The sequence below is a fragment of the Glycine soja genome, chromosome 9 (genome assembly GCF_004193775.1).
Source record: "Glycine soja cultivar W05 chromosome 9, ASM419377v2, whole genome shotgun sequence".
In the NCBI taxonomy this organism is placed as follows: Eukaryota; Viridiplantae; Streptophyta; class Magnoliopsida; order Fabales; family Fabaceae; genus Glycine; species Glycine soja.
Genome location: NC_041010.1, coordinates 9,938,369 through 9,966,218, shown reverse-complemented (window position 1 = coordinate 9,966,218; position 27,850 = coordinate 9,938,369). Strand labels below are relative to the sequence as shown.

Genomic DNA, 27,850 nt, shown 5'->3' with positions numbered 1-27,850 from the left:
TGAACAAATTCAATTCTTACTTTGAAATATTTTAAACTTCTGCGTATTCTGAACGTGCTTTTTTTGTCCATTTTATTCTGAACTTTGGTTATGGTATATTTCTAAAATTGGATTTTGTATTTGTCAAAGAAAAGGCTAAAGTTTTATTTTGTATTGGACAATTAGTAATGTATTGTATTATTTTGGTAGCATTCTTTCCGCAGAGTTTATTCGAGCTTCCTTAAACGATGCTGCTGAAAAAGATGTGATAATTTTATCCAAAGCTAAAGCAAGAGCTTCCCTTCCAATGAATGGAAAGGATGATGAAGTAAGATTGTATCTTCAGTTACTTTTATCTTTAATTTTCTGTGACTCTTGTGCTGGAAATCTTTCAAATCTTCACCATTACATTTTTTAGTGGTACTGTTTACTGTGGTGGTTTCTTTTGCTATAATGGGGGTCAAGATATAGAAAAATGAGTTGTTCTTTTTTGTCACTGGGCCAATAGGCTCCAGTTACATTTTCTGCTTTGGACATGGCTCAGAGCTAGGGAGAAAGATTTTTCTATACACTTTAACCAGTGGTCTAGCAACCTAATAGATGGTTTCTGTAATTAGGATGACAATCCAGCTGAGGGTTATGTACATGTATCTACTGTTAATTACTCTGGATCCTATCAGCTTGTAGTCAGCCTGATCACTGAATCCAGTAGTATATCTAGAACTATACTGTATCTTTAGTACCTCTGGTACTTCTATTTATATATAACTACTTTTGCTGACCAAAAAAAAAACATGTATGTATTAAACTTCACTAAAGAAAAAAGTGAATGTTCATTTTTGTAGTTGTGTAGAATTTGAAGTTGTAACCTTCATAAATATTTTTTCTACATTTGGGACAAGGTTAAGAAAGCCCAACTAAAAAGGGAAACAAGAAGAAGGGAGTAAACGGCAATTTGAAATGGCTCAAAAGTGCAACAAAACTGCATGATCTCTTTGCATATCGATCAATAATAGAAATTCCCTTGAAATGACCATGAGCAGGGGATCAATAATAGATATTGGGCCTCTCAAAACTCCCAAGGCCATTTCTGTATTCACTATTCAGCATTCATTCCTATCCTAGCTCTGTTATATCTCGGGGGCTGAACTGGGATTAGAGTTCTTGAATAAAATCCATTCTTTTCCTATTTTACTGTTCCAGTGTTAATCTGCATGTAACACATGTCTGATAAAAGCTGTGTATGGTATATGAATTTGCTACATTTATTATATTGTTAATCTCTGTCCTAATGAAAGACCTGTGTTTAGGAGGGTAGTGTGAAAGTTTCAAATGGGTTTGTCAGGGATGAAATTTTGTAATTTTTAGGATATTCATTATTTAATTTAGAATCTCTGCATCTGACAAAAAAGATTTTCAGGAGAACACACATGAAGAATCCAGAATCCATATTAATCTATCTGTGTTGGAACATAGAGGACTAGTATATAAGGGTAATTGGGTAAATGAAGCCATTGTTGATTCTTGATGCCTTTATTTTTACACACTGCACAATCATTTATTTGAGCACTCTGTTTTGTCATTAATCCAACATTTGAGTAGCTGAAAGTCTCATAGTAAAGTTATATGATATGATGTATTGTTAACTTTGTGTTTTGACCTTGATTGTGAAGTTTCAGGATGCAGTTTGTGTTCTAACCTCTGTTTCTTAACCAGGTAAAGTTGGAAGAAGAGGAAACCAATCATTTCAAAGATAGTCTTCTTCCTACTGTAATTGGATTGCTTAGAACTGTAAGTAATTAGTTATTGTGAAAGTTTGAGTATTATTTTTTATTGGGAAAGAACTTTAGTAAGATCAGTGCTGTGAGATTTTCCCTTTTGTATTTTTGAGGATAAATTATCCTTTCATCAAGATTTATATATGTTGAAAATCGGAATTAATATCTGATTCTAGTATTAATTACAGTTTATAGGGATATTATTTTTGATTTAGAGGAAACAAAATATCCTCTATTTATGTATAATTGATGTAATTATCCTATATAAACACGCATCCACTGTGTACTTTGGCACACGGTTTCAGTCTATTATCCCCCTACATTTTCTCTCATTTTACATGGTATCTAGGACTAGGTTGAGGGAATAAGGAAAAACCGTCCCTCACTGGGGACCGACTGTCCCCGGTAAGCCCTTTTGCTTGCTGCCTTTCTTCTATCATTCTTTTTCCAGTTTTTGGTGTACCATTCCACTCGTTGCCCTTCTTCCGGCGAACTGTTTCTGTTTTCCAGCAACTTTTCCGGCGAGTGTTCTTATCCGGTGAACCATATTTCGCTGTGCAGAAGCTGTCACTGCTAGCACCATCAGACTCGTCTCTTCATCGTCGGTCAAGCCCACCTTTCTTCGGCGCCATCGGAGCTGCCACGTGCCGCCACCTTCTCTGGCCATCTTTTTTAATCTTTTCACGTTTTGTCAGATCTACTCCTCTCCGGTGCAATCTAGGTGCACCCACTACCACCATGGTGCTTGTCTTCCTCCGGTGAGTCTGAACATGTAGTCAGCCACCATTGCCTCCGCCGGGGATTTTGATGTTTGACTTTTTTGGCTTTTTTTACCTGCAGATTTTTTTTTCTCTATCCCCTTGTTGAGTCTCCAGTCCACAATTGGCTCTAAAGCTTCCAACTCTTGGTTTTAAGAAAGTCGGAACTTGCTTTGAACCTTCTGAGGCTGATGTGTTTTCCAACTCTCTTTTTCAAGCAATATTCCCTAATTTCACCAAGATCTTTGAGTTGTCTTCAAAATATTGGTTTGAAACTTCCAAATGATGGTTTTAAGAAAGTTGGAACTTGGTTTTCTTAGGTTGATGGATATTCTAGCTCTCTCTTTCTAGCAATATTCCTTGACTTCGTCAACATCCCTGAGTTGTCCTTCAAATATTTTTTTGTGGAACTCCATTTCTGTTGTTTTTTTATTTATTAGTGGGAATAAATTTTCTTGTAACAAGCTGATTGCTTAGTAAGCTTCAGCTTGAGGGGGAGTGTTGAAAATTAGAATTAACATTCTGATTCTAGTATTAATTACAGTTTATAGGAATATTATCTTTGATTTAGTGGAAACAAAATATCCTCTATTTATGTATAATTAATGTAATTATCCTATATAGGCTTGCATCCTCTGTGTACTCTGACACACGGTTTTAGTCTATTGTCCCTCTATATTTTCTCTCATTTTACAGTATATACTAGGTATTTTGCAATTGATAGAAGAGAAAAATAAAAGAAAAAGAAAAAAAAACTTTGTATGAGATCCCATGTAGAAGGTTTCTGTTTCTGAGCTACAATGCACAAAGAAACAATGCTTGAGTGTTTCATATTAATGCATCCATGTGATTCCAATTTCCAAAACTTCTGAATCTTCATGTACTTTTTTTTCCAAAATGCCATCAGAAATTCTACAAGAACTATTCTCTTTTCCAAGATGTGTTGACCAGAACTTTGTATAAAATCTGAAACCACAGCATGATTGCAGTAGGTAAATGCCACAGACATTTGTTTTTAACGATAATTATATGTGGTGATCCTTAATTTTATTGGGCTCCACGTTGCAGTTGTCTTTTGTTTATTGGTTTGAGGATTATCTTGAAAGATGAAGTTTTAATACTTGTTTCTTTGATGTGTCTCCTTCTATTAGAGTAAGACTACTCTAATACCTTCCCTATGCAAAATTTGGCAAGTAATTGTCTGGTTGTAACTTGTATATAGAGTATTCAAAATCCCCCCTTCCCTACACAAAATTTGTAGGATCTCATGATTTCACAACAATTGTGAGGAGAGTTCTGCAAAATCTTTTTAAAGATTCCTAAAATTTTATCATATATTTCATAAAATTGCACAAATTGTAGGGGGATTGAGCTCATGAACCCTACTATGAAGCTATGGAAGAGGGTAATTGAACAGGAATTAATACAAGAGACTATAAAAACCAAGGGTAATTATGCTTGGGAAGTCAACCTAGGAAGCAATATACTTCCTACAACAATTGATGGAGTAGTACAGAAGGAATAAAACAGACTTACATGTGGTGTGACAGAGGGAATGAGGTCTAGAAGATGGAAATGGTGGTGTGTGGCACTGACGTGGACCATTTGGAAGCAAAGAAACGACATTATATTCTCAAATGGTACACTCAATGCTAATAGAATCATAGATGATGCAATTTTCCTAATGTGGACGTGGCTCACAAATTTGGAGAAGGAGTTCAACATGCATTTTAACTACTGGTCTTCCAATATCAGAGAAGGATTTCTTAATGCAAGAAAATAGGATTTTAGAACAGATTTATGTAATATGCTAACTTATATCAGATTGGTTCAATGGGCATACAAAATGTCTAGGGAGCATATCTGAATGTAATATGTACTTCCAGTACCACTGGTACTCAGTAATATAATATTATTTTTGCAGAGCAAAAAAAAAGACTTACATGTGGTGTTCATTGATTTGGAAAAGGGGTATTATAGGGTATTAAGATAGGTATTGTGGAAGTCCCTAACGAAAAAAATGGTTGTTACCTATATTTGAGCTATCAAAGATGTGTATAAGAGGGTCACAACTAGGGCAAGAACATAGGGTGGCGTCACAATAGATTTTCCTATAATTATAGGACTGCACTACTAGGGATCAACTAATTGCAGCAAGATACAACCCATTTGGTGGGACACTCTGACATGGCTGCACATTAAAGGTGCTTTCCCATTAAGCCCAAAGCAGCATTTCCTTCAACATTTGGGTGTTCAACTTGATGGAGTAAGGATGAACAGATGGCAATACTGGTGGTTAGCCTTAACGTGGTCCATTTGGAAGCTTAAAAACAGTATAGTGTTCTCTAATGCCACTTTCAATGCTAATGCACTGTTTGAAGAGGCGACATTCCTACTGTGGTCTTGGCTAAGGGGTTTTGAGAAAGGTTTCACAGTCCATTTCAATCAATGGGCAAGCAGTTTTACACAAAGCTTTTTGTATCAGTAGTAGACTAAGTTACGAACCTAATTCATGTAAATTTCATAGCAAATCTATATCCATACACTGGTTCCCTTTCAGAATATGAATGTCTGATTGTGGAACCATTTGTATGGTCCTTTTATGTACTATTCAGTACCTATGGTACTCCAATTAATATATAGCTTACCTTTGCTGATAAAAAAAAAAAAACTAAGGGCGCCTATCATTTTACCTTTGTCTTGGATGTTCTTACTTGGCTTTTCCAAGAGCTGGTGCCATGATTCACACTTTTGCAGATGATATAATCTTGGCTGGAGAGTCAAGAGAGTAAATAAATGGGAAGTTAGAGATGTGGAGATAAGCTTTGGCACAATAGAAGTGAGATGGACCAAATGGATTTCAAGTCTAGCAGGAGGTACACCAATCCTAGCTTAGAGGTAAAAATTGGAGACCATACCATACCACGAGTCATGTGGCTATAGTATCTTGGGTCCATCATGCAAAACAATGGAGAGATTGAGAGAGATGTAAACCATAGGATATGATTAGGGATGATGAAATGAAGGCATGCTTATGGTGTTCTATGTGACAGAAATATACTGCCGAAGCTTAAGGGAAACTTTTCTCAGTTATAAGACTTGCATTGTTAAGTTATTTTTTTTTTGCTCAGCAAAAGTAGATAATATATATTAATTGAGTACCAGAGGTACTAAATTACAGATATTGGAATGCCCAAGACAATGGTTCCAAAACAGACTAAAATGGAGTCGGGAGTGGAACCATAGTTGGGCTACCCCAGATAGAGCAAAACTAGAATTAGTCCAAATATTACTGTTACATGAACCCTGCTGAAATGTTACTAGACCATTGGTTAAAATGCATGGAAAAATCCTTCTCTAAATTCCGCAACCATGTCCAAAGTAAGAAGACTGCATTGTTAAGTTATAAAAGCCAACAAGAGACTATTGAGAATGAATGCATTAGAAAGTTGGAGTAACATCTATTATTGAAAAGATGGATGGTTGTTAGGTGGTTTGGGCATGTGTGGAGAGGACTTGTAGAAACCTCAGTAAGCAGAGTAAATCTTGGTAGCCCAATTGCTAGGGGTCAATCTATCTTTTCTTTTCCATTCTGATTCTTGGTTCAAAATTCAAATCCGATAGGTCGAACCAATTGCTAGGAGCCAAGAATCAGAATGAGAAAGAAAAGATAGATTTTATTGAATAATAAGAAAAGAACAAAACATAGGAGAGAAAACTCCTCTAGCTGAGAGGTATCCTAGATTGTACCAAATATCTACAAGCAAAACCAAACCATTAGACAGATGGGACAGCACATGTAGTCAGGTTGGGAGTGGCAGTTTCTGTGGAGAAGACCGTTGTTTGAAAATGAAATTGAGTCAGCAGTCAACTTCTTAAAGGATATCGAAGGTATACACATTCAGCAGCAAGGACCAGATGAATGGGAATGGTTAGGTGATCAAACAAGGATCTATTCCACCCGCAGTGCCTACAATCTGGTTTTGGAAGCTTCTAAAGGAGGTCAGCAACAAGACTGGTGTAAGGAATTATGGAAGATTAAAATTCCTAGCAAAATAGCAGTTTTTGCTTGGAGGCTAATAGAAGACAGACTACCAACAGTGATGAATTTGCATAGGAGACAGGTGCAATTGCAGGATCTGCGATGTCCTTTCTGCAGAGAAGCTGTAGAGGAGGCATCTCATTTGTTCTTCCATTGCGTCTTCATCCAACCAACTGGTGGGAATCGATGTCTTTGGTTGAATTTACAGACTGCCTTTCCTCTTGGGCCTAAACAGAATTTTTTACAGCATATCTTCATCCAGGTAGAAGGTTTAAGGATTAAGAGATGGCGATACTGGTGGATGGCGGTAACTTGGGCTATTTGGAAAATCAGAAATAGAGTTCTGTTTTCAAATGCAGAATTTGATGCTAACAGATTGTTTGATGAAGCTGTTTTTTGGACTTGGACTTGGCTTAGACATTTTGAGAAACATTTCTCCACTCATCTCAATCAATGGGCAAGCAATATTAGTCAGGGTTTTCTCATGTAATGGGTGTTACAACTAGAACAAAAGACATGTTCTCCTAATATCTAGAATACCTTAGTTTCGGTGTCTAGATATCAGGATGTATATCCCTATGTACTAGTACCTCTGGTACTTTTGATCATTTATATATATAATATATTTAGTTTTGCTGATAAAAAAAAAAAAAACAAAGAGCTAATGCTCAATTACAGATGATCCAAATCTGAATCTCCCCAATCCTTCTTCCCCTATTTTTTTGTTTTTGCTCAGCAAAAATAGATAATATATTAATTAAGTACCAGAGGTACTAAATTTACAAATGGTGCATTATAAGACCATAGACCAATGATTCCATTGTCAGACTAATGTAGTCTTGATGGAAACCAAAGCCTAGATTACATGTGACCAGTATTTTGCACCTATGCACTATACTATCGACAACTAATACACAAACCCTGATCTAAGATTGCTGGACTAGTGATTGTAGCTAATGTTGAAGTCCTTCTCTAAGTTTCGTAGCCACATCCACAATAGAAAAGATGCATCGTTCATGATTTTATTAGCGTCAAATGTGTCATTGGAGAAGAGTATCTTATTCCGCTGTTGCCATATCGACCATGTAAGAGCCAACCACCACCATCTCCACCTGTTACCCTTAGCTCCCTGAGTCACTCCATGTATGTGTTGGAGGAAATGTTGTTTTGGATTTTGCGGGAAAGGCCCAACAGAGGTCACCCAAGACAACGAGTCCCACCAAAGAGGAATGACTTTGCTACAATGAAAAAACAAATGACTTGTGTCCTCCTCCATGCTGCCACACAACAGACACCTCCTATCATTTATCACCACTTGTCGCCTATGAAGGTTGCTTCTTGTGGGGAGACGGTCTCTAAGTAGTTTCCATGTGAAAACTAATATTTTATTCGGTACCTTCAGCTTCCACAGATCTGCGTAAGCTGTATCTTCTATTGCTTCTGATGAAGGCTCCCTCATGATGATGTAAGCGCTCTTTACTGAGAATTGACCGCTGGAATCTGCCATCCACGCCTACCCATCTGACCTTTGTGGCTGAATTTGCTGGGTTTCTATATCTTTTAGAAATGTAGTAGCCATGTCTATCTCATTATCAAACAACAATCTTCTCCACGTGAACTGCCACTCCCACCCTGAGTCGTTATGGACCCGCATCTGCTGAATAGTGTGATTTTGCTGACTAGATATGAGGTACAATCTAGGGTATTTTGCTGCTAATGCACCGCTATCACCTATCCAATTATTTTCCCAGAACTTAATTTTGTCCCCGCATCCGACCCTCCAGACTGTGCTCCTCTGTAATGCTTCTCCGTTCTCCGGATGATGGGATGCCAACTTCAAATCCTTCCACCAAATGGATTCTTTGCTGCCTGTGGTTACCACATCTAGACCCCTCCAGCCGCCGTATTTGGATTCCAATACCCTAGCCCACAGTTGCCCTTGGTGCTGGAAAAGATGCCACTTCCATTTTGCGAGTAGTGCGAGATTGAAGGTGTTTACGTCTTTGATCCCCAGCCCCCCTCTGTCTTTTGGGAGACACACTATGTCCCACTTGACCCAGGCTATCTTGTTATGGTCAAGCGCTCCTTCCCATAAGAACTTTCTCTGAATGCGAGCTAGCTTGTCGACCACCTTCTTAGGAACCCTGAAAAAAGAAAAGAAGTAAATGGATATAGATGTTAAAACCAACTGTATGAGAGTCACTCTCTCCCCGAAAGATAGGTGTCTTTGTTTCCATCTCGCTAATTTTCTCTCACATTTATTTATAAGAGGATCCCACATCTGACTCTTTCTTGGGTTTGCCCCAATAGGTATGCCCAGGTAGATGAAAGGAATGTTCAACAAGCTACAATTGAGATAGTCTGCTGCTTCTCTTCTCCACTGGTCAGCCATGCCGAATACGCCGAAGCTGCTTTTTGCAAAATTGATTGAGTCCCGATACGAGTTCGAAGGACCTCAAGATTACTTTGATTGCTTTTACATTCCGCATGGATGCCTCCCCGAAAAAGATTGTATCATCTGCGTACTGGAGATTAATAAGAGACAAACTGTCGACAAGACAAAACTTGCAGAGAAGACAGATACAGCTCACAGATACACTATGTCCTCTTTCCAGAACCCAAGAAGAGGATGCATTCCATCTTTTCTTTCACTGCAGTAAAGTACAACCCATTTGGTGGGAAACCATGTCATGGCTGCAAATTAAGGGTGCTTTTCCATTAAGCCCAAAGCAGCATTTCCTTCAACATTTGGGTGTTCAAGCTGTTGGTGTAAGGAATAATAGACAGCAATGCTGGTGGTTAGCTTTAACTTGGTCCATATGGAAACTTAGAAATAGTATAGTCTTCTCTAATGCAAATTTCGATGCTAATAAACTGCTTGAAGAAGCAATATTCCTCCTATGGTCTTGGCTTAGGAGTTTTGAGAAGGATTTCACAGTGCATTTTAATCAATGGTCAAGTAATTTTCCACAAAGTTTTATGTATCAGCAGGGGATTGCATAGTTATGAGCTCTATACATGTAAATTCATATGCATTCTGTATCCATAGCTTGGTTCCCCCTCAGAATATTAATGTCTGACTGTGGAACCATCTATATGGACTCTTTTTGTATTTTAAGTACCTCTGGTACTTATTTCAATATATAATATATTATCTTTGCTGACAAAAAAAAAACACTTTGTTTGACCCCACTGAGAATCCCCTGTACAGGTTTTTCCCAATTGCTTCTCTTACCAGCCAGTTCAAAGCTTCAGCCACAATGTTGAATAGAAATGGTGCTAATGGGTCCCCTTGCCTCCGGCCTCTCTATGGTATGAACTCATGCGAGGGGCTGTCATTGACCAATACTGAGATAGAAGCAGATTTTAGGCATCCCTCGATCCATTGGATCCACTTGGAGTGGAAACCCATTCTCCGCAGCAAGTAAAGCAGAAAGTTCCAAGACACCGAGTCATATGCCTTCTCGTAATCCACTTTAAAGACGATGCAAGGCTTCTGTCCTCTCCTAGTTTCCTCGACCACCTTATTTGCAATTATTGCACTATGCAACAAATGCCTTCCTTCAATGAATGCAGATTGCCTTTCGTCTATGATGAAGGGCATGACCTTCTTCAATCTGTTAGCCAGCAGCTTTTCCTTCTTCCCCTATTTATATCTAATAAACCCCTCTAACTAACTATTAGTATATGTCAATGTTTTTTTTTGGAAGACGAAATATATATTATATTATTGATTTAGATAAAACAGTACAAGTGGTACTGAACAAAGAAAATACAAAGCACCTCTGGTGCTGCCTCCCAAAAACCCAAACTAACCCATCAATAGAACATCACCACATAGGTTAACCAAAGGACTCCGATATATTAGAGGACCAATGGTTGAAACTACTGTTGAAACCTTTCTCTCTAGCTTTTATCCAAGACCAAGCTGTAAACATAGCCTCCTCCATGACTTTAGAGTGATCAAAAGGTTTTCCTTGAAAGATCAAGATATTCCTATGGTGCCATATGGTACTAGTTAGAGCCACCCACCATCCACACCATCTGCTTTGATTTATATTAACACCAAATCCTTCACAAAATTGAGCTAAATGGCTTGCTGGGGAAGCTGGAAGAGGTCCTACAGCCCTGACCCACCCCATGGATTCCCACCACAGGGGCATAATCCTTTTACAATTAAAAAAGAGGTGACCCACTTCCTCCTGCTCTTGACCACAGAGAGGGCACCCTTCATCTTGGAGAAGCACATTTCTTCTTAGCAAATTACCCTTAGTGGGTAACCTATCCTTGAGAAGTCTCCAAGTGAAGACTGCTGCTCTTGGAGGAACTTTCAACTTCCAAATTAATTTGAAGATGCTGACATCCGAACCTGAGGCATTGTTGTTCAGCAATAATCTATAAGCTGACTTGGTGGAGTACACACCACTAGATTCAGCTTTCCACCTCATAGTGTCCTGCAAGTATCTCTGGATAGGAATAGAATTAATCTCCTCCATAAAGTTGACTGCCAAATCATATTCATGGTCAAATAAATTCCTCCTCCATTTAAAATCCCATCTCCAGCTATCTTCATAGAAGGTCCCCATTTTTGAAATGATACTATGCTGCTGTCTGCTAATCATATAGAGTGAATTATACTTCTGCTGCAGACTGAATTCTTCCCCTAACCAGCTGTCTGTCCAGAATTGTATTCTATCACCCCCACCAACACTCCATGCCATGTTTTGATGGAAAATGCTGTGCTCAGGCTGGTGATAAATCTTCCTCAGGTCCCTCCACCAATATGAGCTTCCCCTCTTATCTCTGCCCCTCTGGAACTGATTCCAACCTCCATATTTGGAATTTATGATTCTAACCCATAACTGCTGCTGATCAGTAGCTAATGCCCAAATCCATTTGCCCAACAGAGCTTCATTGAATTTAAGAATATCTTTAATCCCTAAACCTCCTTCCTCCCTAGGTAGACAAACAACCTCCCATTTTACCCAAGGAATTTTCTTGTAGTCCTTATCTCCCCCCCACAAAAAATTTCTCTGCAGTGCTACCAATGTATGAACTACCTTTTGGGGGATCTTGAAGAAGGATAAAAGATATATTGGTAGAGCATTAAGGACCGAATTGATTAGGGTCACCCTTCCTGCCATGGATAGATTTTTCTGCGCCCATTTAGATAATGTGGATTCACATTTAGTGATCAAAGGCTCCCACACAACCCTGCTTGAGGGTTTAGCTCCAACAGGAATACCTAAATAACAGAAGGGGATTTCCAATTGTCTACAATTCAGGGTTTGAGCAGCCTGACTTATCCAATTGACCCTACCTCCTATAATCCCAAACTGACTTTTAGCATAGTTAATCTTCAGACCTGAAGCCAATTCAAAACCTCTGAGCATAGCTTTCAAAACTAAGACATTCTCCCAAACAGCTTCACCCACAAAGACTGTGTCATCTGCATATTGTAAAATATTAGTGGGTTCCTTTGTCTTCCCAACCATGTAACTTCTGTATAAGTTTTTCTGAGTTGCTTCCCTCATCAATCCTGTGATGCCTTCTCCAACTATATTGAAAAGTAAGGGGGCTAAAGGATCCCCTTGCCTCAAGCCTCTAGTAGGGGCAAACTCCTTTGTAGGGCTGCCATTAACGAGGATGGAGATGGTTGCTGAACTGAGGCAGGTTGAAATCCAGTGTCTCCATTTGGGACAAAATCCCATTCTTTGCAGCATGTAGTCCAAGAAACCCCATGAGACTGAGTCGTAGGCCTTTTCAAAATCCACCTTGAAAACCATAGTTGGCTTTTTACTTCTACAAGCTTCCTCAATCACCTCATTGAGAATTACAATTCCATGAAGGATGTGTCTGTCTTTGATGAAGGCTGTTTGTCTCTCATCAATAAGGTCAGATATAACATTCCTCAATCTATTTGCTAATAACTTAGCTATCACCTTGTACATACACCCAATCAAGGAGATTGGTCTGTAATCATCAAAGGTCTGAGGGTGTTTAACTTTGGGAATTAGGGCCAAGAAGGAAGCATTACTGCCTCTAGGGAAGCAGCCATGCACATGAAATTCGTCTATAAATCTTCTAAAGTCAGTTTTCAGCACTCCCCAAAATTCTTTAATGAAATTGAAGTTGAAACCATCGGGTCCAGGGCATTTGTCCCCACCACAACTCCACACTGCTTCTTTGATCTCATGATCCAAGAAAGGGGCAATCAACTCCTCCCTCTGCCTTTGATTAATTGAAGAGAAATGAACTCCATCAAGGGTGGGTCTGCGAATATGCTGTTCAGTGAATCTGCTGAGGAAAAACTTCACAGCTTCATTCTTAACTTCACTGGGGTTCTGAACCCATTCACCCTGAATGAGAATTCCATGAAGGCCATTACAATGTCTCCTGAAATTTATCACTTTGTGGAAGTAAGAAGAATTGCTGTCCCCTTCTTTTAGCCATTTAGCTCTAGATTTCTGTCTTAAAAGAGATTCAAAAGCAGTTGAAGCCTCCCACAACTCTTGCTGCAGCTCTCTCTTAGCCTTAATCTCAACCTCGGACAGACTTCTATTAGATGTTATATCCTCCACTTCATTTAACTTCTTCTGGATTTTGTGAATCCCCTTATCATTGACAAACCCAGAGTCTTTACTCCACTTTCTTATGGCCTCTTTTAGATATTTCAACTTATTTTTTAGCACAACTCCCCCCCAGCCCCCCTGCTGAGCACTACTCCAAGCCTCCTTCACCACTCTTTGATAACCCTTTTGCTGTATCCACCAATCAGCAACCCTAAAAGGCTTAGGGCCCCAATCCAGCATCTCAGTTTGCAAGAGGGTAGGACAATGATCCGAGAAATCCCTTGGGAGAACATATTGACAGCAATCAGGCCAAATAGACTTCCATTGGTCTGAAACCAAGAATCTATCAAGCCTACTCTTGACACTTCCATTAGGCCTAATCCATGTGAATCTGCTACCAACACACTTAATCTCCTGGAGATCCATATCTGATATCCACTGATTGAAATCTGAAATGCTCAAGGGATCAGCTGTTCGATTAGAAGAGCTAATTCTTTCCTCCTGGCTTCTAATACTATTAAAATCTCCTAAGAAGCACCAGGCACCAGGGGAATTAGAATCTCTAAGCTGCGTCAGATCCTTCCAGAGAGCTCTCTTCCCAGCAAGGTCACACGGGGCATAAACATTCACAAGGAACAGCCTCTGATTGTTTTTAAGCCACCTGCCTTCAAGCATTAAAAAGTATCTACCTTTCACCCTCCTTTCTACTTCAAAAACAGAATTATTCCATAGACACAGCAGTCCCCCAGCAGCCTGTACAGAAGGTACATTGTCCCAAGATGCAGATGGGTCTCCCCATATGGACTGACATATACTTTTATTAAAGCTCTCTTTTTTAGTTTCTTGGATACAAACAATATCCACCTTATGCTTTGAGATAGTCCTTCGAATAGCTGTCCACTTAATCCCCCTCCCCAAACCTCTGGAATTGTATGATAGGATAATCATGTAATTTGTTTTTTACAACCCATCTCAGCTGCCACCATATTATCTCTATTCTCCATGTCTAGCATAAGCTCCTTGAACTGTATCTCATCTCCCTCAAAGCTGAGGCCCAAATCTCTTACTAAAGCACACTGCTGTTCTATGTTATCCCCTTGGGTTGAAGGCATACGGTCTGTTTTTAGATAAAGGGCTTTTCCATGACTTAGAGGTACCTCCTTTCTTCTAACATAAACCTTTGTGGCTGACTTAATTGGGCCCTTTTGCTTCTGGCCCGTTTCCCCCAAAACTTCCTTTATATCTTGTTGACCAGATTGTAGGGTGACTGTGCAATTAGGCGTGTTAGTCCTATGCATGTGGTCATCCTCAAGGTGTCGAATCACCTCACTGTCCCCCTCTGTGCCTGTGTCTGAGTTTCCTTTAATAGCCATATAAACCAGTCTCGTCTGCCCCTCATCACCTGTAACGTTCTCTGAAGATTTTGCTACATGCATGCTATCCCCGTTTCTTCTTTCCCCTTCATTAATAAAGTCATTACTATTCAGAGTAATGTGACCGTTGTGGGGTTCGGGAGCCACACCATACGAGGCGTCTGCGTTTTTCTTTCCGTTGACCACGTTGGAGTGGGCCACGTCATCCGTGTCGCTGTTGGACCGGTCCAAAGCGGAACGACCAAGGGATTTTATCCAATGGTCACGGCGAGCTTGGGACGAACGAAAGTTGTTGCAGAAACCATCGTCCACGTCGGCAAAGCCGCCGTCACTGTCCTCGCTGCCGGAATGGTCCCCAAGAGTTCCGTCTCCGGGAGAAGCTGGAGTGTTTGGCTGCGTCGATAGAGGTGATGGCGGAAACCAGTTACTGTTCCGATAACTCTTCATTTTCGCCCCTATACCGCTCGTATCCTCCACCACAGTGAGCTCGTATTCCTCCCCGTCAATGGTAGCCCATAAGTTCTCCTGAAAGCCCAGACTTCGATTTGTCCGAACAAGAATTCGTGCCACATCCATCTGTTTACGTTCTTCCACATACTCGTCGACCTCCACCATCTCCCCGATACCCTTCAGCACCTTCTGCATATATTCAGGTTTCCACACAACTAGCGGAAGACCCCCTAACAGAATCCATGTGAGCCTGTGAGTTGGTCTGATGTGCGGAGACCATTTCTGAAGGTCCGTTATGGGTGTGGAACCGTTCTTCAGTTCTTCGTTAATCAGTTTGGCCGCATTGGAGTCATCCATATAGGGGAGAATAACCCAGTCGTCAACCCAGTAGCAGGGGTATATATCGTGATCAATCACCCACCTTAACTCCTCTTCTATCTTTTCGAACATCCCTCTATTCTTCAATCTCCCCACCCATGCCTTCTGGAGCCATTCACTGTCCGCCATGTTTGAATTCAAAACCACCGAACTCTGTTTTTCTTTGTTGATACCCTGAGGAGCTTCCTTCATCTGATGTAAGCTTCCTTCACCAAGTGTCCCGTCCTTAGCCACTTCCAGGTATGAACGTGGTCTATCACCATAACCGGGACCTCTGTTCTCCTGCTGCTTCCCCTTCTGCTTCTCCTGACTACCCACCACTTTCTGTGAGGACTCTGCATCTGAATGAGCTCGATACACCTTACCCCTGTCAAACCTTGGGCTGTTGACAAACAGTTTCATTCCATCAATGAAAATGTTGTTGTCCAAATCTCGTTCCAGCTTCTTCACATCCGTCACATCTTTGAACCTGACGAAGCCGAACCTGTGCCCTTCCTTGTTTTTGTATTTGGGAATAAAAACTTCCCACACTCTACCCCACTTCTGGAAAATCTTCCACAGATCAGTCTCCCTTATCCCTACAGGGAATCTGGAGAAGTAAAAAGTGGTGACATCTTCATGATTGCTCCAACGCGTGTTCCTGTATCGCAGCTGTTTTCCATTACCAACCACCCTGCCTCGGTTTTCTGCTGCGTTATTTTTCCTCCTACGTGATACCTCTACCCACTCTTCATGTTTGGTGGTCTGATCATTGACATCCTCGTATCCTGTACTCCACGTCACTGCAACATTCCTATGGTAACTGAAACCTTCCGCTCTACTATTCCGTTTTCCTTCTCCGATAGGAGATGTCCTCCCAGCATACCTTGATGAAGGAACACCACGATGAGAAGACACCCTCCTCCCACTTTCTCTCTTGTGCTCACTCTCTCTGGTTCTCTGTCTGCCTACTCTCTCTCTCTCTCTAAGCTCTCGTGGTCTCACTCTCTCTCTCAAAGTTCTCTCTCTCTGTCTATGTCTCCTCCCTCTCACTCTCTCTCTCATCTCTCCTCTTACAACATTTTTCGTCATAGATTCAGTATGCCCAGTCAATGAGTGTACTAAGCTTCCATCAGATGCATTCCACACACAAATTCTGCAGTCTGCAAGAATATCTTGCAATCAGACAAAATAATAGTCTATTACCTTCAAAACCATGAAATTTTTTGCTTCCTTGATGAAGATCCAACAACCATTGCCTGTTTTTTCCCCAGTAGGACTTACAAACTCCAAACTAAATCCAATATCCTGACAAATAATAAAAGAGAGATCACTACAAAGGGACGCCAATGGAAAATATCATAACATTTTGAAATCAAGGTAGTATATGTCAATGTATAACTGTGAAAACAGTTTTGTATTTTGTCTATAAGGGCTGTTAGCCTTTGCTAACAACACCCATTCTGTACTGAATATCTACTGTAAGGGCTGTTTGTTAGCTTTTGCTAACAGCACCCATTTCGTGGTAGTTAGTAATTCAGGGAGTACAAGGGCTTCTCTAGAGTTAGTAAGCTTTCTGTTAGAGTTAGTTAGCTTTCTGTTAGAGTTAGATATAGTTAGTTCTACAATCCCACTTAGTCATATGTGTAGGCATTATAGAGAGAGAATGAGTAGAGAGAGAAACAGTCGGTGGGTTAGAGTTAGGAATAGAGGAAGTGTCAGAGAGAGTGATAGTGTGAGGTCGAGAGAGTATCCCCGACATAACTACGCTGAGAACAAGGATGGACAACAACATTGCTCTACTCGGGCAAACTGGAGGGATTAGAATGACATCTCATCCTTCTATTTCACGCGATTCCTAGAAGATGCAACCGAGAAGGACCCGTGGTACTAGTTCAAAAAGTGGGGGGATGTGAGGGAGATTTTCATCTCCAAACAAAGAAACAAAAACGGAAGGAGGTATGGTTTTGCACGATTTAAGGGGGTGAATGATGTGCACAGCTTAGAATGACAACTGGACAATATTGTCATTGGAGGTTTAAAGTTGTATGTCAACATTCCAAAATATAGGAGAGAGTTGGCGAGAAAAGTAGAACAAATACCAGAAAACAAAGCAAAGGGGTATGATGAGAGACACGAAAATGAAGCAGCTCGACGAAGACAACCACAGTAGAGAACAAATCCAGTCTCGTATGCAATGGTGGCGGCGAGAAACACCAGGAACTCAGGGCAAAGGTGGACACAAGACAATGAGCTTACAGTCGCAAAGGTTCACTCTCATCGGTACACCTTGATATCCCAATGGACGAGAAGTGGTTTAGCGATGCTTGGGTGGGGCGATTGAAGAACTTGGCACTGTTTGACAGAGTTGAAGACGAACTATCGTGGGATATAGGAGCAGACATAGCGCCGAAGTACATAGGGGATGATTTGGTTCTGCTACTTGGCCTCACTGATGTCAGAGCAGAACAAATGATCCAGGAAGAAATCATGAGTGGAGCTTCCTTATTTCATTCGCTGGAGAAATGGAACCCGAGGTTGCATATAGGATACAGGTTGACTTGGGTCCAGTGCTGGGGTATTCTGTTGATAGCCTGGGACACGACGCAAATTCAGAAGATTTTGGCTGCGATTGGGGATATGGTGGAGGTGGACGATGACGTTGAAGAAGTTCGGAGGGTGGACAGGGCAAGGGTACTCATCAAAACACTGTGGCGACCCGTAATCCAACACACGGTAAATGTACACATAGGTGGGGAGGTTTACATAGTACATGTAGTGGAGGAAAATGGGTACAGTACGGGAACATGCAACTGCCGATTCAGGAGTGCTTTGAGATCATCGGAGGAAATCGAGTCCGACGAAAGTGATATTGGAACTCCGGTACCGGAGATGTTATGCGCGTCGGAGAAGGAAGATGAGCCGAAAAATGAAGATGTGTCGAAAACTGATGACGCGTTGCGAAGGACCACCTTCAATCTGAATGTCGGGAATGCAATATAGGGGAACACGACAATACCTAGTGGTCTAAACGGAAAGGAAAGACCACATGGTAAAAACATTGGCCCGTGGGTACAACGCTTCAATCAGAAAGGGAGCAGAGCAGATAGCACAATGGATATCGATGAAGAACAAGTGGCGTGTCGATGGATGGTGACAGATGATAGCTTCTGAGATAAGGAAACACACAAGAATAGAGAGGAACAACATGTCGGGAACATCAACCCGACAAAGTGGGAGAAACAATTACACGAAAACGGAAACCAAGAGTCTGGAAGGAGCTGTGAGGTGTTGGGGGTACATATTTTGAATGGGAAGAGTCACGTGACCCACAGGAGGCTGAGGGGGGTTTTAAAAATCATTTGGGCTTTTCTATTCACACCATCAAAGAAGCAACACAACAATCTGGTCTCAACCCACAAAATAATAAAGGGGAACCTATTTGTGCCTGGCAGGTATATTCGCGAAATAGGAGGTGCCAAAAGCAAATGAAGTAGGGTACTGCAAATGACGAATGGCCTGCCATAGTTACAAAACCATCTATAAGGGGCCCAAAGCAGCAACACAACGTGGACAAGGAGAAAGATAGAAGTGGTAACAGTGATACCAACGTCCACATGGAAGGAACATCAACACAAAATGAAGTTGAGAATGCTAATCCAAGCAAAGACCAGTTGGAAGTGGCAACATTTCTATGGAATATGGAAAAAGAAATAGGGGCAACATGTGGGATAGAGCAAGGCAAAATCATAGACAAGATAAGGGCAATGGAGGAAAGAGATAGGAAAGAGGCAGAGAGATTGGGAAATAGGAATACTACCCCATGAATGTCATAACATACAATGTCAGAGGGTTAGGGAGGGGGGTGAAATGGGCAGCAATTAGGAGAGTGGTCATGAAAGAGCACATAGATATGCTATGTATTCAGGAGATAAAGAAGGAGAAAATTGAGAAGACGATGTGTCAAGCATTGTGGGGGGGACCCTGAAGTAAGTTGGGAAATGCAACCTGCATATAATACAACAAGCAGGATTCTATGTATATGGAGTGAGAAAACTTTCAAATTGGAAAGGAAGGTCATTGACAATGGTTTCATCTTGTTGGAAGGGCAGTGGATTAAGGAGGCACAACAAGTTCATATTGTCAGCATCTATTCACCATGTGATATTCAGAACAAGAGAGCCTTATGGGACAGTGTCAGGCAGATGAAAAACTTAAACCCTGGAGGTCTATGGTGTATACTAGGAGATTTCAATAATATCAGAAATTCATTTGAAAGATTGGGTACTTGTCAGAGGGGGGTGGAGGAAAGCAACATCAAGGAGTTCAATGAATGGATTAAGGATTTGGAGGTAGAAGAGGTGCCATGGGTGGGGAGAAAATTCACATGGTTCAGACTGAATGGATCTGCCAAGAGCAAGCTGGACAGGATTCTGGTATCTCCTGAATGGCTTGCTAAATGGCCTGGAAGTACACAATACACCTTGGATAGGAACTTCTCGGATCATTGCCCAATTTTGCTCAGATTCAAACATATAGACTGAGGTCCCAAACCTTTCAGGATCCTTGATTGTTGGTTTCAAGACAGGTCATTCAAGACAGTTGTTCGGGATTGTTGGGCTTCCAGTCAGCAATGGGGATGGGGTGGCTTTGTGCTTAAAGAAAAAATAAAACGACTCAAGGAAAGGTTGAAGGTTTGGAATAAGGAACACTTTGGAGATACTTCTAAGAAGTTAAAGAAAATTGAGACTGATTTAAACAAGCTGGAAGCGGATACAATTGATAGACAACTATCTTCCCAAGAATTGCTGACCCGGAAGAAACCACAGGAAGCACTATGGTTAGCTGCCCAATCACGCGAGTCTCTACTGAGGCAGAAGGCGAGATCAAGATGGATTAAAGAAGCGATTGCAACTCACGCTACTTCCATTTGGTGATGAATGCGAATCGTAGAAATAACTCTCTGAAAGGAGTGATGATTGATGGATCCTGGATTGAGTGAAAGGGGCAGTCCGATTGTTCTTCTTGCAAAGATTTCAAGAATCTGAGCAAGATAGACCACAACTGGATGGAATCCGCTTTCAGGCCATTGGACAGCAACACAATGATATGCTGATGGGGCGTTTCCAGGAGGATGAAATATAAAAGGTTATATGGGATTATGGGAGTGAGAAAAGTCCAGGCCCAGATGGACTAAACTTTAAGTTTATTAAGGAGTTTTGTCAAGTAATCAAACCTGATGTTCTCCGGTTTCTGGATGAATTCTACGTTAATGGACTTTTCCCAAAGGACTGCAATGCATCTTTTATAGCCCTAATCCCTAAAGTGGTTGATCCACAACACCTTAATGAATACAGACCTATTTCGCTAATAGGCTGTATATACAAGATTGTGGTCATGTTGTTAGCTAAAAGATTGAAGGTGCTGCCAGTCATAATAGATGAAAGACAATCCGCATTCATAAGGGGCAGACATTTGCTGCATAGTGTGATCATAGCAAATGAGGTGGTTGAGGAAGCTAAAAGGGGCCAAAAATCATGCATGGTGTTCAAAGTAGACTATGAAAAGGCATATGATTTAGTCTCATGGGAATTCTTGATATACATGTTAAGGTGGATGGGCTTCTGTTCCAAATGGATCCAATGGACTGAGTTATGCCTAAGATCTGCTTTTATTTCAGTATTGGTGAACGGAAGCCCCTCGACTGAATTCGTCCCACAAAGAGGACTTAGACAGGAGGATTCACTAGCGTCTTTTTTGTTTACTATTGTTGCTGAAGCTCTAAACGGGTTGATGAGAGAGACAGTGGAGAAGAATCTATTCAGAGGATTCTCAGTGGGCACAAACAATGTGGAAATCAACATCCTACAATATACTGACGCCACAATATTTTTTGGTGAGGCGTCAATGGAGAATGTCAAGGCAATCAAAGCCATTTTGAGGACCTTTGAGCTTGTATCAGGTCACAAAATTAATTTTGCAAAAAGCTGTTTTGGAGCAATTGGAATGCCGGATCAGTGGAAGCATGATGCTGCAAAATACATGAACTGTAGCTTGTTGTTCATACCGTTCATATACTTGGGCATACCAATTCGGACAAACCCATGGCAATGTCAGTTGTGGGATCCTATCATTAACAAGTGTGAGAGAAAATTAGCAAAGTGGAAGCAAAGACACATCTCTTTTGGGGAAGAGTGACCCTTATATAGTCGGTTTTAACATCTATCCCTATCTATTTCTTCTCATTTTCCAGGGTTCCTAATAGAGTGGTGGACAAGCTGGTGAGTATACAACGCCGATTCTTATGGGGTGGCGGCATTGAACAAAAGAAGATTGCATGGATTAAGTGGGATACAATGTGGCTTCCAAAGGAAAAAGGGGGATTAGGCCTCAAGGACATTAAGACCTTCAATCTTGCACTGTTTGGCAAATGGAAATGGAGTTTATTTCAGCACCAAGGAGAATTATAGGCTAGGGTATTGGATTCGAAATATGGTGGGTGGAGGAGTACAAGGGCTTCTCTAGAGTTAGTTAGCTTTCTGAATATCTCCTTTTTCTTCTCTGTTTTCTCTCTATTTTCCTCCCAATTTATCAAAACTAACTAACTTATTAATAGTCTAACTATGTTAACTAACTTTCCCTTCTCCTTATATATCCTAACATAAAGGGAAACAAAGAAAATCTATAGGTGAAACCATTAACAAGGATTTAGAGGTTAATAGTTTATCTATAGATATGATTTATGACTGAACTTTATGTCTGTTTGATCCATATGGCTGGCTCCAATTCGTGGGAAAAGACTGTGTTGTATACATTTCGTAAGAGACTAATGCTCTGTTTGGATTAGAAATGAAATTGAGGAAAGAAGTAGAAAGGATAAAAATAAATGAAAATAGAGTAGAAAAGATGTGTTGTTTTGTTTGGATGGATAGAAATAAGAAGAAAAGAACTGTAGAAATTTGGTATTTCCATCCTATTTCTCTCCTCTCTATTTACACCCAAACAAACACAGAGTAAGAGATATGGTGGGAATCCATGTCATGGCTGCAACTTAAGGGCGCTTCACCTTTAAACCCTAAGCAGCACTTCCTCCATCATTTGGGTCTTCAACCAGCTGGTGTGAGAAATAGTAGATGGCAATGTTGGTGGATAGCTTTGACGTCGTCCATATGGAAATTTAGAAATAGCATTATCTTCTCTAATGGGACTTTTGATGCTAACAAATTGTTCGAAGAGGCCATATTCCTTCTTTGGTCTTGGCTTAGGGGCTTTGAGAAGGATTTTTCAGTGCATTTCAATCAATGGTCAACTAACTTACCACAGAGTTTTATGTATTAGCAGGGGACTGCATAGTGTTCACATTGATACATGTAAAAACTTTTGCTTTTGTATCCATAGTTTGGTTCCCCCTCAGAATTTTAAGTCTGACTGTGGAACCATTTATATGGATCTCTTTTGTACTATGAGTACCTCTGGTACTTCTTTTTATATATAATACTTATCTTTGCCGAAAAAAAAAAAAACACAGAGTAAGAGATGAATTTTTTCTCCCTTTTATTTACCCTGTTTATTCTGTCTCCTATAGCTACTTGTCTATACTCCTTTCTTTGATGTGTTTTTATCTCCCTTGGTATTTCTTTGTGATGGGAATTATGCATGCTAAGTGATTTCACACTTTAATGACTTGAGATTGTTGTTTTTCTGAGAAACACCTCCTTAAAACATCAAGACTACCTTTTCAAATTACTGCTTCAGAATGTGACTATCCTTGACCATTGTTATCCGGGAACAGAAAATTTGGTGATTTATTTAAGCTTAATTTGGTTAAATAATTCCCTTATTTTCAGGCTAAACTTCCCTCTGTTCTGAGAACTTATCGAGATACACTGACTGCTGATATGAAGAGTGCTATTAAGACTGCTGTTGCTGAGTTGCTTCCGGTTCTTGCTTGTCGAGGTTCAGAATCAGAGTTCTTTTCTGGAGACAGAGCTGTGGATGCAGATGGTGAGAATTTCTTTGTCATAATTGATTATGTTTGTCTGTAAGAAGAGAAGATATACTTTTAATATTTTTCTTCCAGTGTTTTTATGTGATCTGTTCTACTTTCAACTTTCTAATGCTAAATAGTAACTCAGGTGGAGGTGCATCACTTGCTAGCAAGTTGAGGAGCCTATCATCTGACTGTTTTGTGCATCTTCTAGGTGCTATTTTCTTGATAGTACAGGTAATTTATACTTGGCAATTGTTAATTTGTTACATCATCTAGACCAGAATTCTTGTGTCCTTTGAACAGTATTCAACGGGTTCTCAATCATTTTATTTGAAGTTTTCTTTGTTATTGTATATAGATGTATATTATGTTTTCCAAATTTGTATTTGTGAAGTTGTTTACATATTTTTAATTCAATTAGGTGTAAATGAACCATAACTATGTAGTTCTATTCCTAAAATATTTATTGTGTGGAGTGACCGACTACAAAACCTCTACGACAGATAGCAGAATGGCCACTATACTGAAGATTATGTATACAAATAAAACAATTTATACTACGCATATATACATGCTAAAAATTAAAAGGTATCAAAATTATAAGTATATTCAAAATCAATGACCAAAGTCATAGTCTAGTGCCAAACACTCAAGTAATTAACAACAAACGCTTTATTCCACTAGATGAGGTCTGCTACATGGATTTCACGACGTCATTATTATTTGTCCTATAATAATTATTATGTTGACCTTATAATAATATTTATTGATAGTATTAAGACCAAACTATATAATTTAAAAATATTGTTCATAATACTTGAAATGTTTGAGTATGAAAATATGCACACAAAAAGGATCCTCAGCCTTTGTTTGCTGAGATGTGTGTGTGTGTGTGTATATACATACGAGAATTGACAGATAGTACAAAAAATAGTTCATAATGGAGGCTACAGCCTAGGCTATGGTGACAGATCACAGGACAGCTTCTAAGAGCTTCTGCAAGCTTCTACAACAAGCTAGAAATATAAAACATTAATAAAACATTATTAAACAACAACTTTAACAAGAATAAATAGTAAGAATGTAATGCCAAATATTTATTAATAGTAATTTAAAAATATGTTTTTAGATATAGTTTGTAATTTTCGTATTATCAATATATTTATCAACCTTTTGTACAATACTATTAAAATATTTGATAATATAAACCAATTGTGCACTTGCACTGTAGCTTGACGAGACCAAATGCGACAGTCTACAGTGCAAAGTACACCAGTTTTAATGTAAGCATAGATAAGGGGAATTAAGAGGAAAGGAGGCATTTTATTTTGTATCATATGAGAATTGAGCTTTGCACTTTGTGAAAGGAAACCCCTTGGAGGAGAGATACCTCTCCTATTTCCCGTTCTTGTGCAATCAAGAAATTCCATCTTTCTTTTCTTTCTTCTATTTTCTAATCTTGGTTCCTAACAGGGATAATCTTTTGTACATCCCTGGTAATAGAGAGAGACAGAGTGGTAGAGTGATGAGAGGATTAAACTAGATGTAAATATGTGGTAGAGTGATGAGAGGTAGAGAGAGACAGAGAGAGAGAAAGAGAGATAGAGAGAGAGCGAGAGGGAGAACGAACCAGAGAGAGAATCATAGAGAGCGAGAGAGGCAGACAGAGAATCTGAGAGAGAGAGAAAGGCAATATGAGAAACGGAAGGAAAGAGGTTCTTCTAGCGTACTCGATCATCAAGGAGTGAAAGCCCACCACCATGGTCGGAGCGAACAAGGAATAGGGGGATGCGATACAGAGGAAGACGACCAACACTGTCTTCACGCAGACCGGCACGAGGGACAATGGACCCAAGTGACGAGCAGGAGAAAGGCATCTTCGAAGAGTGCTTCAATTTTCGGAAGGGGTAGAGAGGCCTCGAATGTCACTTACCAGGGCATTGACAGAGGAAGGTCCCATAGAGCAACGTGGAGGGACAGGCATGACATTACCTCTTTCTACTTTTCCCATTTTCCTGATGAGGTGCATGAAAAGGACCTCTGGAAGAAATTCCAGGAATGGGGAAAGGTGATGGAGGTATTCATACCGCAGAAGAGGAACAAACACGGCCATAGATACGGCTTCGTGCGCTTTAAAGGGGTAGATGACGTTGATAGAATGGAGAGAAGGTTAGATAACAATATATACTTACAGGGGAGGAAACTGTTCGTCAACAAGCCTATGTTTCAGAGGGGAGAGGGGAGGTAACAGGGTAGCTAACCCATCAGTGGACCTTCGTAACCATACTATAAGAAGACCCACGGTGCCTGTCACGACTGAGCAGAAGACACGACAAGTACCGGAGTCCACAACATGGAAATCGTTCGCGGAAGTTGTGAAGCAGAGTAAGAATGACAGGAAAGAGAAGTTACAGACTATCCCAGGGAAGGGGTTAAGCGAGGCGAACATGGAGCCTATCAACATTCAGACGTCGTCGGAAAAACTTAAATGGCTTGACAACGCGTGGGTGGGGTGCCTTAAAAACAAGGGTATGTTTGACAGGGTAGACGTGGAGGTTCAGGGGTTGTTTGGACCAGAGATCAAAGTTGCGTATTGGGGAGATGATAAGATCATCATCTCCGACATGGATGACGAAACAGCTAACAAGCTCATTCTTGACGAACAACAACACGGAGGGACTCCTTTTTCCTCTCTTAAAAGATGGACGCCGGAATTGAAGCCCTCTCATTGCTTAACGTGGATACGTATATGGGGAGTGCCACTAATGGCCTGGGACGCGGAGAACTTCGCAAGCATTGTCTCCGTGTGTGGTGATTTGGTTGAACTTGACCCGACTACGGAGGACAGGTCGCGGGTAGACATTGCGAGGCTGTTAATCCGCACGGAGGAGACTTCGGTTATAGACAACACGGTTGCGGTCGTGGTGGACGGGACTCATTACCTCCTGCAACTGCGAGAGGAATGGGGGTGTGCTTGGGGGGGGGGGGTCGTTCGCGGATGGAGATGATGGACCACTTGTCGCCGTCACCGTTCTCAACGGAAATCATAGGGTCAGACGGCGACCAAAACACTCACGGGGTACGAAGTCCTTCACCTGGTTTTTGCTCCGACACCCCAGCAGGCGTTTCGCCCATATGGCCATCGCCATGTACAGCTCAGCGCCGCCGTAGACGGAAGACGCCGGAATCATATCTCCGGTGTAAACGAAACGCAAACTTCAACGGAGATGACGTGGCAGCCCAAACCTGTCAACGGTCGCTTTCAGTTCTTCAGGGCCTGTTTCATGGGGATGTGAGCCACAAGGGGTGCAACGGCTCTGATCCTATGGTCTTGCAAGGAAATGGCACGACTGAACCTAACCCTCCTTGCCCTAGCCAGCAGTACCCTCTTCTTAAGGAAGGAGACGTTGAAGGTAAAGGTATTTGTGCTTTACATACTCCTTATAACTTGCGGTCAACAGGAGAGGATCCCCCGGATAATATCCATGAGTCTCCTTTTGGAGTCAAACACGGGTCAAAGGTAGGGGATAATGCAATCTGTGCGGGAATTAACTTGAATCAAACATTGGGCCTGAGAGGCACTAGCCCAAATGCTACGGGAAGCAAGTTACCCTCAACCATCAAGGTCTACGTTAGAAGAAAGGCTTTTACTCCAACAAATTACTTGGGGAATTTTGTGGAAGAGAGATGGGAGTGGAAACTAACTTGGAGAAGGAACTTTTTTGACCATGAAATTGACATGGTAGCTGATTTTATAGCTGACATCGAGTCAGGCAACATCAATCATTCCAGCAGGGATTTCCTTTGCTGGAAGCCTGATCCTATTGGCCTATATTCCTCAAAGTCTGCTTACAAAGTGTTGCAGGAGGCTCATGCTAATGCTAATGAGGACAGGGTTCTTACAACCATGTGGAGTCTGAAAATTCCCCCAAGAGCTAGTGCTTTTTCATGGAGGTTTTTCAAGAACAGGCTCCCTACTAGGGATAATCTCAGAAGAAGGCAAGTGACATTGCATACATATAGTTGCCCTTTATGTGACCTTGAAGAAGAATCTGCCAATCATCTTTTTTTCAACTGTCCCAAGACTAGGAGTCTCTGGTGGGAGCCTATGAGATGGGTTAATAGAGTGGGTCCTTTCCCCACTGACCCAAAGGATCACTTCATGCAATTCTCTCAGTGGAATAGGCCAAGCTACATAGTCAAGAGATGGGAATTTCTCTGGATAACTTTGTCATTGTCCATTTGGCATCATAGAAATGGCATGATTTTCAAAAATCAGCCTTTCAATCCAGAAAAGGTCATGGATGAGGCATTATTCCACACCTGGTCCTGGCTCAAGTGTGTGGAGAAGGGTTTCCATTCGCATTTTAATTTCTGGTCAACTAATCCGAAGGAGGCTTTTTCTTAAAGGGGATGGGTTTGCTTTGTATTATGTCCTATCTACTGATTCTCTATAGTGGGGTTTAGGCTTTTTATGCCTTGTATTCATATCTCTATTTTCAGTACACCTAGTACTGATCTTTATATACAATATATGATTTTTGCTGTGCA

The 27,850-nt window shown here is 40.8% G+C and overlaps 1 protein-coding gene across 1 annotated transcript in view; it reads left to right on the top strand.

The window, feature by feature from the left end:
- Positions 1-27,850, top strand: part of LOC114367799 (vacuolar protein sorting-associated protein 54, chloroplastic-like) — a 65,011-nt gene that overhangs the window by 3,219 nt on the left and 33,942 nt on the right. Inside the window, exons 4-7 of the mRNA XM_028324997.1 lie at positions 190-307; positions 1,696-1,770; positions 23,157-23,313; positions 23,445-23,533. Of these exons, the coding sequence (XP_028180798.1) occupies positions 190-307; positions 1,696-1,770; positions 23,157-23,313; positions 23,445-23,533 (439 nt within the window). The remainder of the gene's footprint in view (positions 1-189; positions 308-1,695; positions 1,771-23,156; positions 23,314-23,444; positions 23,534-27,850) is intronic.